We start from the raw sequence: 13,615 nt of genomic DNA on the forward strand, positions 1-13,615 counted from the left end.
ATAACCAGGACACTTGGGTGTCAGTTGAAACCTCTGGTCTTCCTCCGCTTACCAGCGTCAGTGGGTGGGGTACAAAGTGGGTAGTGAGCAATTGTGGGTGCTCGCAAGTGCACTTGGTGGGCCTCAGGTGCTCGTACACATAAAGAACACAAATATCATGAAAAGATTTGTGATAACGGCTGCTTGCATTCTGATGAACTCTCAGTTGGTTAGAAAATTCAAGCACCCACACTACCCTTTTCCTTGAGTGCCGGTGAGGCAGAGCTGTGCAGTACCTCTCAGCGTTCACCTGCGTCACTTTACTGTCGCAGCTCTGCTGGCTGTGGAGCTGTGATATGCCTTTCACTGTCACTTGGTTTTTTTTCCAATACCCTTCTCTTAAAAATGCCAGAGGGCGTATGATTTTAAATAACAGAGTGTGAAAATGAACTTTGTAGTACTTCTTTATCGTCTCCGCTTCCAAACCCGAAAAGCAGTGAGGATGGGTGAACGTCAGAAATAACCTCCTTTTATGCTCGTTGTTTCACATTCTTCACATCCCTGTGTCGAGTCCTCCTTCATCCAATTCATTACCAGACATTTAGAGAAACCTAACATGTAATTAAATTGATTTGGAAGAGGAGAAACAAGAGCCAGGAAAATTAGCAACATCAATGATCTGATTCTGGGTAACTGATTGTAACTTGTATTAGGCTGGGCTCTCCCGAGAAAGAAAGCCATGGATGTGTGTGTATAGATAGACAGGCAGATACATAGGTAGGTAGGTAGGTAGGCAGGCAGGTAGGTAGATAAATAGATAGATAGATAGATAGATAGATAGATAGATAGATAGATAGATACATACATACATACATACATACATACATACATACATACATAGATACATAGATACATAGATACATAGATACATAGATAGATACATACATACATACATACATACATACATACATAGATACATAGATACATAGATACATAGATATAGATAGATGGATAGATGGGGGAGAAGGAAAGGTGGGGAGAAGGAGAGATTGAGATTTAAAGGAATGGGCTCACATGATGGTGCAGGCTGGCAAGTTCAAAATCTGCAGGGCAGCCTGGGAGACTGAGAACCAAGGGAAGAGTAGATGTTGCAGCTTGAGTCCAAGGCGTCTGGAGGCCAAACTTCCTCTCCCTTGGGGAACCTCAGTCTTGTCTCTTAAGGCCTTCACCTGAGTAGATGAGGCCCACCCACAATGAGGATAACCTGTTTTATTCAAAATCGACGGATTTAAATGTTAATCTCATCTAAAAAAAAAAAAAAACTTCACGGATCACATCGCTCTGATGTTTGGCCAAGTATCTGGCTACTGAGGCCTAGCTGAGTTGATACATAGAATTAACCATCACCTAATTGGTCGTTGAGATTTTTGGCCCCCTGTTTCCTGCAGAACTTCAGCTCCCTGCATGCTGCAGGCAGCCTCAGGAGGGGCAGTGCGCTCAGGGGACACCCCCTCAAATCTAACCTGGTGCCTTTTGGTCCTGGGCTTTCCTCGTGGACATGCGTGGTCAGTTGATGGAGCAGACACATCACTGCGTGCTGTCATCAATGCAGCCTTATGTCAAGGGCTCTGGTTAGGAGAGGGATTCCTGCGTCCTGCTTTAAGAGGAAATCCTTTTGTTTAGGGACAAACAGGGCTTCCTGAGCTTTGATCTTTGGGAGTAAGCCTTTTGCTTGACTTCCCCTTTCTTTCTCTACCCCTTTGTTTCCATGTCGAAGTGCAAAATGGAAGTGGCCTGTTTGCTTTTAGCCCTGGACGGACGAGTACGGGTGACCTTGCAGCTTTGCTTTGATCGGAACACGCAGTGTGTTCGCAGGAGTTTGCATGGCCTGTGGCTCCTGGACCCTGTTCCTAGAAAAAGGAAATGCACTTTGGGGAGGAAACGGCTGGGCGAGTTGAGAAACTTGATCGGGATAGGCGTCTATTGTTCTCTGGCTGCTTTCTGCCCTTCCCTGGGCTTTGTTCATCTCCTGCTTCTCTGCTCCTTCAGAAGTGTGTCCGAAGTTAATGATTGTCTCCTTTGACACTAAGTGCTTACTTTGAGGCATAGCTCCGCCAGCACCTGCTCCAGCCGGGTGTCAAATCTACGTTTGAACGCCTCCACGCTGGGCTGGCCCTCCACTGGCGGGCATTTCTCCTCATTCTTTGATTGCCAGCAATAGCGCTGAGAGCAAAGATGCTTTTAGCTTCACGCAGGAGGTGGTACTGTTCCTTTTCTTAGTTCCCATTCACCCTCGTCTGAAAGTCAGCTCTTGTCAAGGTGAGAGTTTATCTTCTCAACTTCCTGAGCTGACACCGCCCCTCCATTCTCGAAGTCATTTACCTCTCATCTGATCACAGATGTCGTGTTTGAAATGCAGATTCCTACTGAAACAGTGGTCAGTACCCACCCTGCGGATAAATTCCGCTCATTCTGGCTGTGTGTCTGGGAGAAGGTGGGAGATGTAGGTGATGAAATAGAGGGAAAGCTACAAGCGGAGCTAAAAGAAAGTCCTGAGGTTTCTGTTTCTCCAAATATTCTAGTCGCATTGGTGGGTTTCAACCTTTTGACCATAAAGACTTGCGTTTATTATTTTTCCTTCTAAGACAGTGTGTGTCAACTTTTTAAATTATTGTTTCCCTAAGGAGAAAAGTTCACTTCAGTTTGAATTCTCCTTAAGGAGAGAAATGAAATACTAAGGATTAAGATTTTGTGGGGTAGGGTTGAGCTTTGGAGGGACAATATCATTGTGATAGCTAGGAATTTTTTTTCCACACACCCCCTGCTCCCAGACAATTCCCTGCTGAGAATACTAGCTCTAAAGACTCCATGTTTTGGAATAAGAGCGCCCCCTGATGGATCAGGCGCTTTATGCATTACCCCGTTTAGCTCTCCCAATATCCTTCCAGGTAGGTGCTCTCATCAACAACTTACAGACAGAAAACCCAAGCACAGAGAAGTTGACTGACTTGCTTGGGTCACACAGCTATTGGCCAAAGGAGCCAGGATTCATGTTTGGGAAGCGGACTCTGGAGTCCTCTTGCTATCTGGGCTGTCTGGGAACTGTGTGGGAACAAGCAAACTGCCTTGACTCTTTTTTGCTTTTTAAAATTGAGATGTAATTCACATACCATAAACATCATCCTTTTAAAGAGTACAATTACAATTCAGTAGTTGTGTAGTCATCACCACTATCTAATTCCAGAACATTTTCTTTGCCCCCAAAAGAAACTATGTACCCATCAGCAGCCACTGTCCACTCTCTCTGTCCCCACCCCTTGGCAAAAACTAATCTACTTTCTAACTCTATAGATTTGTCTGCTTTGGATAGTTCATCAAAATAGAATCATATAATGTGTGACCTTTAGTTATTGGCTTCCTTCATTGAGAATAATGTATTCAAGATTCATCTATGTTGTGACATACTCGTGTATCAGTACTTCATTGCTTTTCATGGCTGAATCCCTAGTATGGATATACACATTTGATTTATCCTTTCATCTGTTGATGTACATTTGGGTTGTCTCCACTCTTTGGATATTATAAATAATTTGTGTAGAAATTTTGTGTGTGGACATACATTTTTAGTTCTGTTAGGTATAGACCTAGGAGTGGAATTGCTCGGTCACTTGTAACTCTGTTTACCTTTTTGAGGAACTGTGAAAAACTCTTTTCCAAAGGGGCCGCGCCATTTTGCATTCCTACCAGCAATTTCTTAGGGTCTAGATTTCTCAGCATTCTCAGCAGCACTTGTTATTGTCCCTCTTTTTTTAAAAAAACTTTTACTGGGAAATAGTGTGTTTTTCCAGGACCCATCAGCTCCAAGTCAAGTTGTTATTCTCAATCTGGTTGTGAAGCGTGCTGCTCACTGATCCATGCGGGAATCGAACCGGTTCCCACACTCAGACCTGGGTGTTCTGAGTACTGCGCCCTAACCAACCAGCCACCCAGCGGCAGCTCAGCTCCAAGTCAAGCTGTTGTTTTCACTCTACTAGTTGTGGAGGGCGCAACTCACTGGCCCATGTGGGAACTGAACCGGCAACGTTGGTGTTATGAGCACTGCACTCTAACAAACTGAGCCAACCGGCCGCCCAATTATAATCTTTATTTATTTATTTTTTAATTATAATCTTTTTGATTATAACCATCCTAGTAGAGATGAAGTGTCTCATCTCGTTGTGGTTTTTGTTGTTTCGATGACAAATGATGTTGAACATCTTTTCAAGCACTTGTTGTCACCTGTGTATTTTTTTTTTTTTTTTTTTTTTTTTTTTTAGAAATGTCTGTTCAGATCTTTTGCCCATTTTTAAATTGGGTATTTGTCTTTTTAATGTTGAGGTACAGGAGTTCTTTATTGTGGATACAAGTCTCTTTCAGATACATGATTTGCAAAATATTTTCTCCCAGTCTATGGATTCCTTTTCATTTTCTTGAAACTGGTTTTTGAAGCACAAAAAATTTTGATGAAGTTCAATTTATTTTTTCTTTTGTTGCTTGTACTTTTGGAGTGCTTTTTGAGAAACTGTTGTCTGATCTAAGGTCATGACAATTTACGCCTATGTTTTCTTCTAAGAGTTTCGTAGTTTTAGATCCTCTTACATTGAGGATTTGATCGTGTTTGAGTTAATTTTTGTCCTTGGTGTACATGATATGAGGGAGGGGTCCATTTTCATTCCTCTGCATGTGGATAGCCAGTTGTACCAGCACCATTTGTTGAAAAGATTGTTCTTTTCCCATTGAATTGTCTTGACGTTGTCTAAAATTAGTTGTCTATAAATGTGTATGTTTATTTCTATATTCTCAGTTCTGTTCCATTGAACTGTGAGGTCGGACAATAAAGTTTGCGAACTTGTTGCAAAGATGTTGCTAACCTGTTTTTGATATAAGAGGGATTACTCATTCATTATGAATTTGTACCAACTGGACAAACAGTTAACCAAGTTTACTATTTGGAAGTGCTGAAAAGGCTACGTGAAAAAGTTAGATGACCTGAACTTTTCACCAACTATTCATGGCTCTTGCATAACAGCTTACACAGGACTCTCTGTTGAAGGAGATTTTAGCCAGTAAACAAATAAATGTATGGGAACACCCTCCTTACTCACCTGATCTGGCCCCCAATGACTTCTTTCTTTACCCAAAGAAAAAGGAAATATTGAAAGGAAGACATTTTGATGACATTCAGGACATCAAGGGTAATACAAAGACAGCTCTGATAGCCATTCCAGAAAGAGTTCCAAAATTGCTTTGAAGGGTGGACTAGGCACTGGTGTCTGTGCATAGCTTCCCAAGGGGAGTACTTCAAAGGTGACCATAGAGGTATTCAGCAGTGAGGTATGTAGCACTTTATGTAGGATGAGTTCATGAACTTAATTGTCTGACCTCGTATATGTCTATCCTTCTGCCAGTTGGACCTTGGGCCCAGGTTTCCTGGGCGAGCAAGTTACCATCAGGCAGAAGTGGTTTGGCTTATGGGAATTCCCTTTAGCTCTGTAGGTTCGGGATTTACCTTAGCATTTGGCCTGGCAGTTTTTTTAATCATCTAGTCAGTTCTTCAATGTTTTTAAGATGATAATTTTATTTATTTTTATCCATCATTTTTTCATTGTTTTCAGCAAGAGTTCTAAAACAATCTAGCCTACCAATATAAAAAATGAAATTCAAAATTATCTATCTCTAATTACGAAATTTGGGGCAGCATATCCCTGAGAAGATTAATTTTGGGAAGTATGGACATTATTCATGGCATCTTAAAAAAGGACCACTATATCCGCTATTGCTCTTAAGGCCAGATTTGTGATAGCTGATATCATTATTCCTGTGTTACCACTGAGGAAGCTGAGACGTGAGAACTTCTGGGACTTGGCCCAGACCCCGGTCCTCGGACTCCAGAGCCAAGCTCTGAACCCCAGGGTCTCCCCTTTTCCTTGCCCCAGTTTCAAATTCTTCTTGTATGAAACTGGGAGGCTTCAAGGACGGAGCTTTGTGTGTTCTCATTTTCCTTGTCCCCCTTGTGGTGGCGATGTGAACTGGACAGGTAGGAGCTCTTGGAGCGCCCTTGGCGGTTGTCCTGTGTCAGCAATCAATGGGAAAGCACATTTACCACGTCTGATTCCGGGGCTGCAAGTCCAGAGAGTCTGAAGCACCAGACAGAGTCGTGCTCAGGAGCCTGCAGCTTTCCCATGCTCCCGGGCAGTTCTGTCGCAGTTGGTCTGGGGCCCCACTTAGAGAAAAGCTGGTCTCCCTTAGGAATCATTGGACAGTGTGGGCTTGTTGTTGACTCCTATTTATGTTACTAAAGGGCAAATTTAAATTTTTTCCAGTGTCTGAAGAATGGCCCTTTCTCCTTTTGAGTTCCTTGAGAAAGCAGTTGAGACTTCATTTACTTGTAAATGAGAGAGTTATACTGAGTGCTTTATAAGCCCTGTTGTCAGGTAGAAATGAGAATGGTCAAGCCTTAACATGTTAATAAAATGTGACTAAAAGGCAGAGCCCAGTAATTCATTATGTTTGACAGTAATGCAGCGGTGGGGAGCTGAAGGGACAGAATAAAGTATCTGGCGATTTTAGAAAAGACAAATCTCAACCTCTCTTTCTCTTCCCCCTCCCTCACACTTTTTTTCAGATTGTGAAGTGGTCAGACTGTTGTTTGCCATTAGCTTGCAGACCTGGGGAGCCTTATCGATTAATTGCCAAAGCAAGTGTGGATGACTTCAGCAAGCTGGGGGTGGCGTTTATGGAAGACAGACTCCAGATGGCTAATGGACTGGTACCCCAAAAGATTGTTTGTAAGTAACTTTAGAAAATGTTTCTTCCATCGTGGCAGAACGTCATAGGTTATTAGCTTACGGACTGTTGAGTACACATGTTTGGTATGACTTAAGGGCGATGCTTATTTTCAGTTTAATTCAGTCAACAGGTTGGATTTACCATGATTGTATAAAATTCATACATGTGAATTTTAATTTTTTGAGATGCTTATCTCTGAGTATATCATTAGTGCTTTTAAAATTCTTAAACAAGGATTTCCCATAATTGCATTGTCCATGAGATAGCATGCAAATTCAGAAGACATATAATACTTATTTCTCCCAATCTAATATAGTATAACTACCATGTTTCCCCGAAAATAAGACCTACCTGGACCATCAGCTCTAATGTGTCTTTTGGAGCAAAAATTAATATAAGACCGGGTCTTATCTTATAAGACCCAGTCATATTATATATTATATTATATTATATTATATTATATTATATTATATTATATTATACTGGGTTTTATAGTAAAATAAGACCAGGTCTTATATTAATTTTTGCTCCAAAAGACGCATTACAGATGATGGTCCGTCTAGGTCTTATTTTCGGGGAAACACAGTATTTTCTAGACTATGGTTTGATTGAATGGGAAGCGTAGCCAGTGTTACTATGAAGTAAAAATCTAATAGTTTTTTTATTTGAAATGTATATACCGCAATATTTTGGGACACATTGTTTTTTAAGGAAAACATGTAAAATGTTCTTTCTTAATTAGGCTTAAAAGTAGGCTTTCTCTATGCTATGGAAGGGAATGGGGTTCTTGCCATCTGTGGCACCATGGATGGACCTGGAGGGTGTTGTGCTGAGTGGAGTGTCAGACAGAGAAAGACAGATGCATGAAATTTTGCTGATATGTGGAATTTAAAGAACAAAATTAACAACAACAAAAAAAACACCCAGAAACTCATAGATAAAGAGAACATTTTGATGGTTGCCAGATGGGAGGAGGGTTGGGGGTGTGGGTGAAAAAAGGTGAAGGGCTTAAGAAGTACAAATTGGTAGTTACAAAATTGTCACAGGGATATAAAGTAAAGCATAGGGAATATAGTTAATAATATGGTAATAACTATATATAGTGCCAAGTAGGTACTGGACTAGTCAGAAGGATCACTTCTTAAATTATATAAATGTCTAACCACTATGCTGGACACCTGAAATTAATATAAAATAATATTGAATGTCAACTAATTAAAAAATTAAGGGGGGGAAAAGGTGAAGGGGAATAAAAGGTCCAAATTTCCAAGTATAAAACAAGTAAGTCATGGGGGTCTAATGTACAGCATAGGGAATATAGTCAGTAATATTGTGATAGCGTGGGGCGGTGTCAGATGGTTGCTGGACTTATCACGGTGATCACTTCTTTAGGTATATAAATATTGAATAACTATGGTGTACACCTGAAAGTAATATAATGTTGTATGTTAGCTATGTTTTTAATAAAAATCTTAAAAAATAAAAGCAGGCTTTCTGTGTCCATGAAAGTCTTCATTTGTATCTCGAGCAAATGAGTGTCACTTACCAACTATGGAAATTTGTGTAAATCACGTAATTTCCCCATTTGCCATGTGCCTGTGCCTAATACCATGTAAGCTGTGTTGCAGGTGCTCAATGAATGTTTTTTGAATCAATGACTGTAAACTTATATTTCAGTCCTGAGATAAGATGCTGGGCAGACCCTTCTCCTGGGTTGATCCTATGAAGTGTCCCAGTAGCGACTTTTCCTTGGGGTGTATTTGGAGAGACTTTAGATGTGTGCCTTTTTTCTTTCTTAGTTTCATTATCCTGTAGGAGATTGACACGTAAGAAATTGAATGTACAAGTACGTAGGCAAAATGACGTCTCTGAATCTCACTTTCCTCACCAGTCAATGAGAGGATCTAAGGTTTTTCCATGTCTTATGGGATGGTCAGGGGCACATCCTAGCAGGCGGGAACGATGACGTGGTACTACAGAATGCCGCAGAGTTGAGGTGGGGACGTAGGTGGGAGCCGTGCAGGCGGCTGCTGGGAATGTGAGGCTGGGAGTTCAGTGCGGGCCATGAGGTTTGAACTGAGCCGCATGACAAACCAGAAGAGTTGACTGAGTGTCTTTTCTGCCCGTGCTTTAGCCGTGTACCTGCAGGACTCCGCTCTGAGGGAACTTAAGGACCAAGCCGCAAACGGGCCAGCCCGAATCCAGTGGCGGAGCCCCGAATCTTCTGTGGAGGGTGAGCCGGAGCCAGACGTTATGGAGCCTGTGGGCAAAGATGACTCTAAGGTTCTTGGTGCAGAACCGACACAGGGAAAAGGCAGGGCCTCCGGGGGCGAGTCTGCTGGGGAGCCCAGCGAGCTCTGTCACCTCCATCTGTCCAGTTGCCACAAGTGCTTAGAGCTTGAGAAAATCACCATTGAATCCGTCAAGTTTGCATCTGCAGAGAACATTCCAGATCTTCCCTACGATCCCAGGGGCAGTTTGGAGGGGGTTGCTGATGCCACCTGCCTGGAGAGAGAAGGGAGGAGAATCAACCTCGTGGGAAAGGCACCCAACATCCTCATCTATGTGGGCTGCGACTCCCGGGAAGCCCAGGACAGGTTCCAGCAGGTCTGGTCCGTCTTGGCCGACTGTGTGGACGCCGACAGCTACACGCTGTACCACCTGCCGGGGCAGAGTGCTCTCAGAGACCCGTGGGCCGACAACTGTCTGTTGTTGGTCATTGCCAGCAGGGAATCTATTCCCGAAGACCTGCACCAGAAGTTCATGGCCTATCTTTCTCAGGGAGGGAAGGTGTTGGGCCTGTGTTCCCCCTTCACGTTTGCTGGCTTCCAGGTGACACGCAAGGACGCACTGCAGGACACAGTCCAGAACTTGGTTTTCTCCAAGGCTGACCAGAGCCAGGTGAAGCTCAACGTCCTGAGCAGTGGCTGTGTTTACGACGAGGGCCCCGGGGAGCGGCTCAGCCTGGGCAAGCTCCGGGGCCACCTGGAGAACGAGGACAGGGACAAGCTGGTTGTGCAAGTGCCTTTTGGAACACATGGAGGAGAAGCTGTTCTTTGCCAGGTACGGAGGCAGGGGCCCAGGTAATGGTCTCTGGGTATCTGATGGGGAACACGCCCTTTGCGGCTGCGCATGGAGAGGTTGGAGGATCTGCTCTGCTTTTGACCTTTGGCTGGGAGTTATTTCTGATGGTGAGTGGCCGGTTTAGACCAGGGCTTTCCTGTCGCCTGAATATCCCGTCTAACCAAAATCCCCGTGATGGAGAAACGTGGCAGAAGGTGTTTTGGCCAATTTAGGATGCTGGTTAACCAAGGATTAGTCGGAAAATTCTTTCTTGTTTTGATCGTACTGGTAATAATCTTCCTAAAATACCTTAGTCCACTCTCTTGTCTCAAAACACACTCTGGTTAATATAATCGAACCTTTATTGATGGTTAATATAATCAAACCTTTATTGAATGCGTTGGGGTGGTGATTCCAAAGGTTAGGAACCATCACTTTAAAAGTATTATAATTGATGTCCAGGGTTTCCATGAATGCTCCCAACTGGGGGGCAGTGAGTGTTGGAAACATCTTCAAAGTCTCAATCCCTTTCTCTTGATTTGTCACTCTTAAAATCTAAGTGCTAAGAAAAATTTCAGATAAGAAACTGTTGAAATGATTTAGATTTAGGGCATATTAATATGTAGGTAAGGAAAAAACGGAAAGGGAGACAAAAGGAAAAGGCTACTTGTTTCCCATCCTTTGGTGGTCCTTTAGCTCAACTGCTGGAATTTTTTTCTCCCCTTGTCCTTTTAGTTTTTGTTTGTTTGTTTAAGAAAGCGGCAGCAGGAGAGACTTGGAATTCCTGATCATTTACTGCAAATCATTTAATGGTTTAGGGCAAAAGTTGCTGTTAGAGTGAGATGAACACTTGTCCCTAAGGATTGATCATTTAATGAGATAACTAAGGACATACAGATATTTTGTCCACAATTGTTCCCAGGATGAGTGTAACAGATTTTGTTTTATTATGGGGATCTTTTCATTGAGTTAGAGAACTGTTTCTTTTTTGTTGTTGTTCTTTGTTTTCATTTCGTTTGCAGTGTCTCTTTCCAGCCCTCCCAAGTCTCAGGTTTTCTGACCAAACATTCTTTAAAGGTTTAGGTTTGTTTCTTTACCATTTCCCACTCATTTGTTCTTAAGCTAATACTCAGCTAAAGATGCATATAATTAAAAAATCTGGTCATCAGGACAGGTGGACATGGACAAACTAGTCAGGATTCCTATATAGGCTGCAAACCACATGAATTCATTTTTGGAGGCCTGATAAATGTTCGTCTCATCTTTTTTTCTGCAAATACAGTAACTATAGTAACTGCATTCTCAGAAAATCCACTTAAAAACCCGACTTCCTAGGGCCGTATTTCAGTTTTGAATAGCGAATTTTAGCACCCTGGTGAACAGACTTGTACAACTTGTACGCCAAATTGATTTGGCGCTGCTGCGACCTGTTTCTCTGAGTTACACAGCAAATCTGCTTGCTGCCCCATTTAAATTGACCCCATTACTCTCATAAAATTTGATACTGCATGCTTTGCTCTAGAAAAAAAGGCAATATGAGGCAGCTCCAGAAATCAGATTCAGAGGATTAGAAAGTCACTTCTGATTCTAAATGACTTCCAGTCTCTGTGACAGGGTCACTGTTTTCTCCTCAGGCCTGTGTCACTGCGAAACCTTGCCACCGAGATCAACCAATAAATACTGTCACAGGCTGGTTAGTTTCCTCTTCCCCTGTTCAATTTCATAGCCTTCATCTTTGAAATAAATCGAGTAATGATGTAACCCAGTAAGAGGTGGTGAAATAGTTCAAGGGCAAACCACAGCTGCACGGTAGGTGGTGGTCTGCCGGCCAAGGAGCTGTGTAGCGAGTGATCTTTTGCCACCCGTCATCAGGAAGAAAAAGGAAATTTTATAATACTTGCTGTGCTGATCAGGTTTGCAGGGCAAGTTAACGCTGTGGATTAATTCTGACATTGGATTATCAAGTGGGCCAGGAGTTTGGCATGAAGTTGTCCAAGTAAAATCTCTAAAGTGGATTTAAAAATATTTGTTTTCAAACATCTGATATTAATTTTATTTATTTGATTAAAATTTTTTTCAATTACAGTTGATATACAATATTATATTAGTTTCAGGCATACAGCGAAGTGATTAGATGTTTATATCACTTGTGAAGTGATCGCCCTGGGAAGTCTAGTACCCTACTGGCACCATGTAAAAATAAATTTCTTTCTTGTTTAACTTAGCACACGGGGAAGTGGTTCTGCTTTCATAGCAGTTTCTCCACCGTGGCATTCGCCATTTTGGGCCAGATCCTTCTTTGCCATGGGGTCGGCCTCTGCATTGTAGGCTATTTGCACTACCTACTAGGTGCCAGTAGCACCCCCTCCTCATACTGCCTTTTTCATGACTGGGGACATTTTGAATTCTGCCTTTGGGTCTGGTCAAAAAGCCTTCATTTTATTTATTTGTTTTTTTAAACATTTAACCCCTCTCTGTGACTTGTTTTTTTTTCTTATTGGGGGATATTGGGGAACAGTGTGTTTCTCAAGGACCCATCAGCTCTAAGTCGTTGTCCTTCAATCTAGTTGTAGAGGGCACAGCTCAGCTCCAAGTCCAGTTGCCATTTTCAATCTTAGTTGCAGGGGGCGCAGCCCACCATCCCATGTGAATTGAACCGGCAACCTTGTTTTTGAGAGCTTCCGCTCTAACCAACTGAGCCATCCAGCCACCCCTCCGGTAGCTCAGTGGCAGCTCATTGTCTTCAATCTAGTTGTGGAGGACGCAGCTCACTGGCCCATGTGGGAATCAAACCGGCGACCCTGCTGTTCAGAGCTCATGCTCCAACCAACTGAGCCATCCGGCTGCAGCAAAAAGCCTTCATTTTAAAAGAAGCCAAGTTCTAGAAATGGGCCCATCACTATGGTAACAGCATTACAGCCAGAGGACGAGACAATGGTCAGATCCCACAGGGGACCAGGAGTGCAAATCCCGCGTGAACACACTCTGCCATTCAGTCCTGTGAAGGGAGGTGCTAAGCCAGTGGTGGCCTCTCTTTTCGCTTTCTCTTGGCAGCTGACAAATGTGTTCCTCACACAATGTCAGTGGCTGTCTTTTCCCTTCTCTCGTGGAACTCTCGCTGGAGTCCTGGGAAGGAGGCCAGCCTTCCTTTTCCTCCTCGGAGTATCTCATGTGACAGCAAGTTCAGTGCACCCCACTGGGTGTGCTGCTGGGCTCTGTGTGTTCACTCAGCCCAGGGAGGACATGTGCCATTGGTCACGCTCGCCCCTCTCCCTGGGGCCCAGGTGGGCCTAGAGCCTCGCTCATTTGACTTCTGCCGCCTGTAAGGGGCAATCTCCAGGATAGCCACGTGCCCAAGTGAGTTAAACGTGAGCTGCTGCTATACTGGCGACCCACACAGCAGCCCTGGCTTTGTCCACTGGGGAGGAGACGACACGTTTAGGGTAAGATCGTGTGGTAGGAAAGAGACTCAGTAGATTCCCATTTTCCTTACAAGATTTCTTTCTTCTGCCTGCTCTTCTCTTCAGGGCTTTAGAGGAGAGACCCGCCTGCTGCTGGGGCCGGGTGGCTGGGTTGGGGGTGAGGCAGGGGGCCCCAATAGACATGCTCTACCCACTTGTCACACTTGTCACCACAGGGCCATGGTAGACACTGCTCTACCCACTTGTCAGGTTGGGCTCCCCTTTCAACAGCTGGACCATTTGGACAGTACATGTGGACAGTATTTCTGGCTTGGTGAAGGCTT

The 13,615-nt window shown here is 43.5% G+C and overlaps 1 protein-coding gene across 7 annotated transcripts in view; it reads left to right on the top strand.

Moving 5' to 3' along the window:
- The window catches only part of HLCS (holocarboxylase synthetase), a 194,909-nt gene that overhangs the window by 21,821 nt on the left and 159,473 nt on the right, over positions 1-13,615 (top strand). For all 7 annotated transcript variants that reach the window (XM_019730302.3, XM_019730301.3, XM_074325502.2 and 4 more), the window contains exons 3-4: positions 6,644-6,806; positions 8,942-9,870. In XM_019730302.3, the coding sequence (XP_019585861.3) occupies positions 6,755-6,806; positions 8,942-9,870 (981 nt within the window). In that variant the 5' untranslated portion in view covers positions 6,644-6,754. The remainder of the gene's footprint in view (positions 1-6,643; positions 6,807-8,941; positions 9,871-13,615) is intronic.

This window comes from Rhinolophus sinicus, chromosome 17 (genome assembly GCF_057876585.1).
Source record: "Rhinolophus sinicus isolate RSI-liver-muscle chromosome 17, RSI-T2T, whole genome shotgun sequence".
Classification (NCBI taxonomy): Eukaryota; Metazoa; Chordata; class Mammalia; order Chiroptera; family Rhinolophidae; genus Rhinolophus; species Rhinolophus sinicus.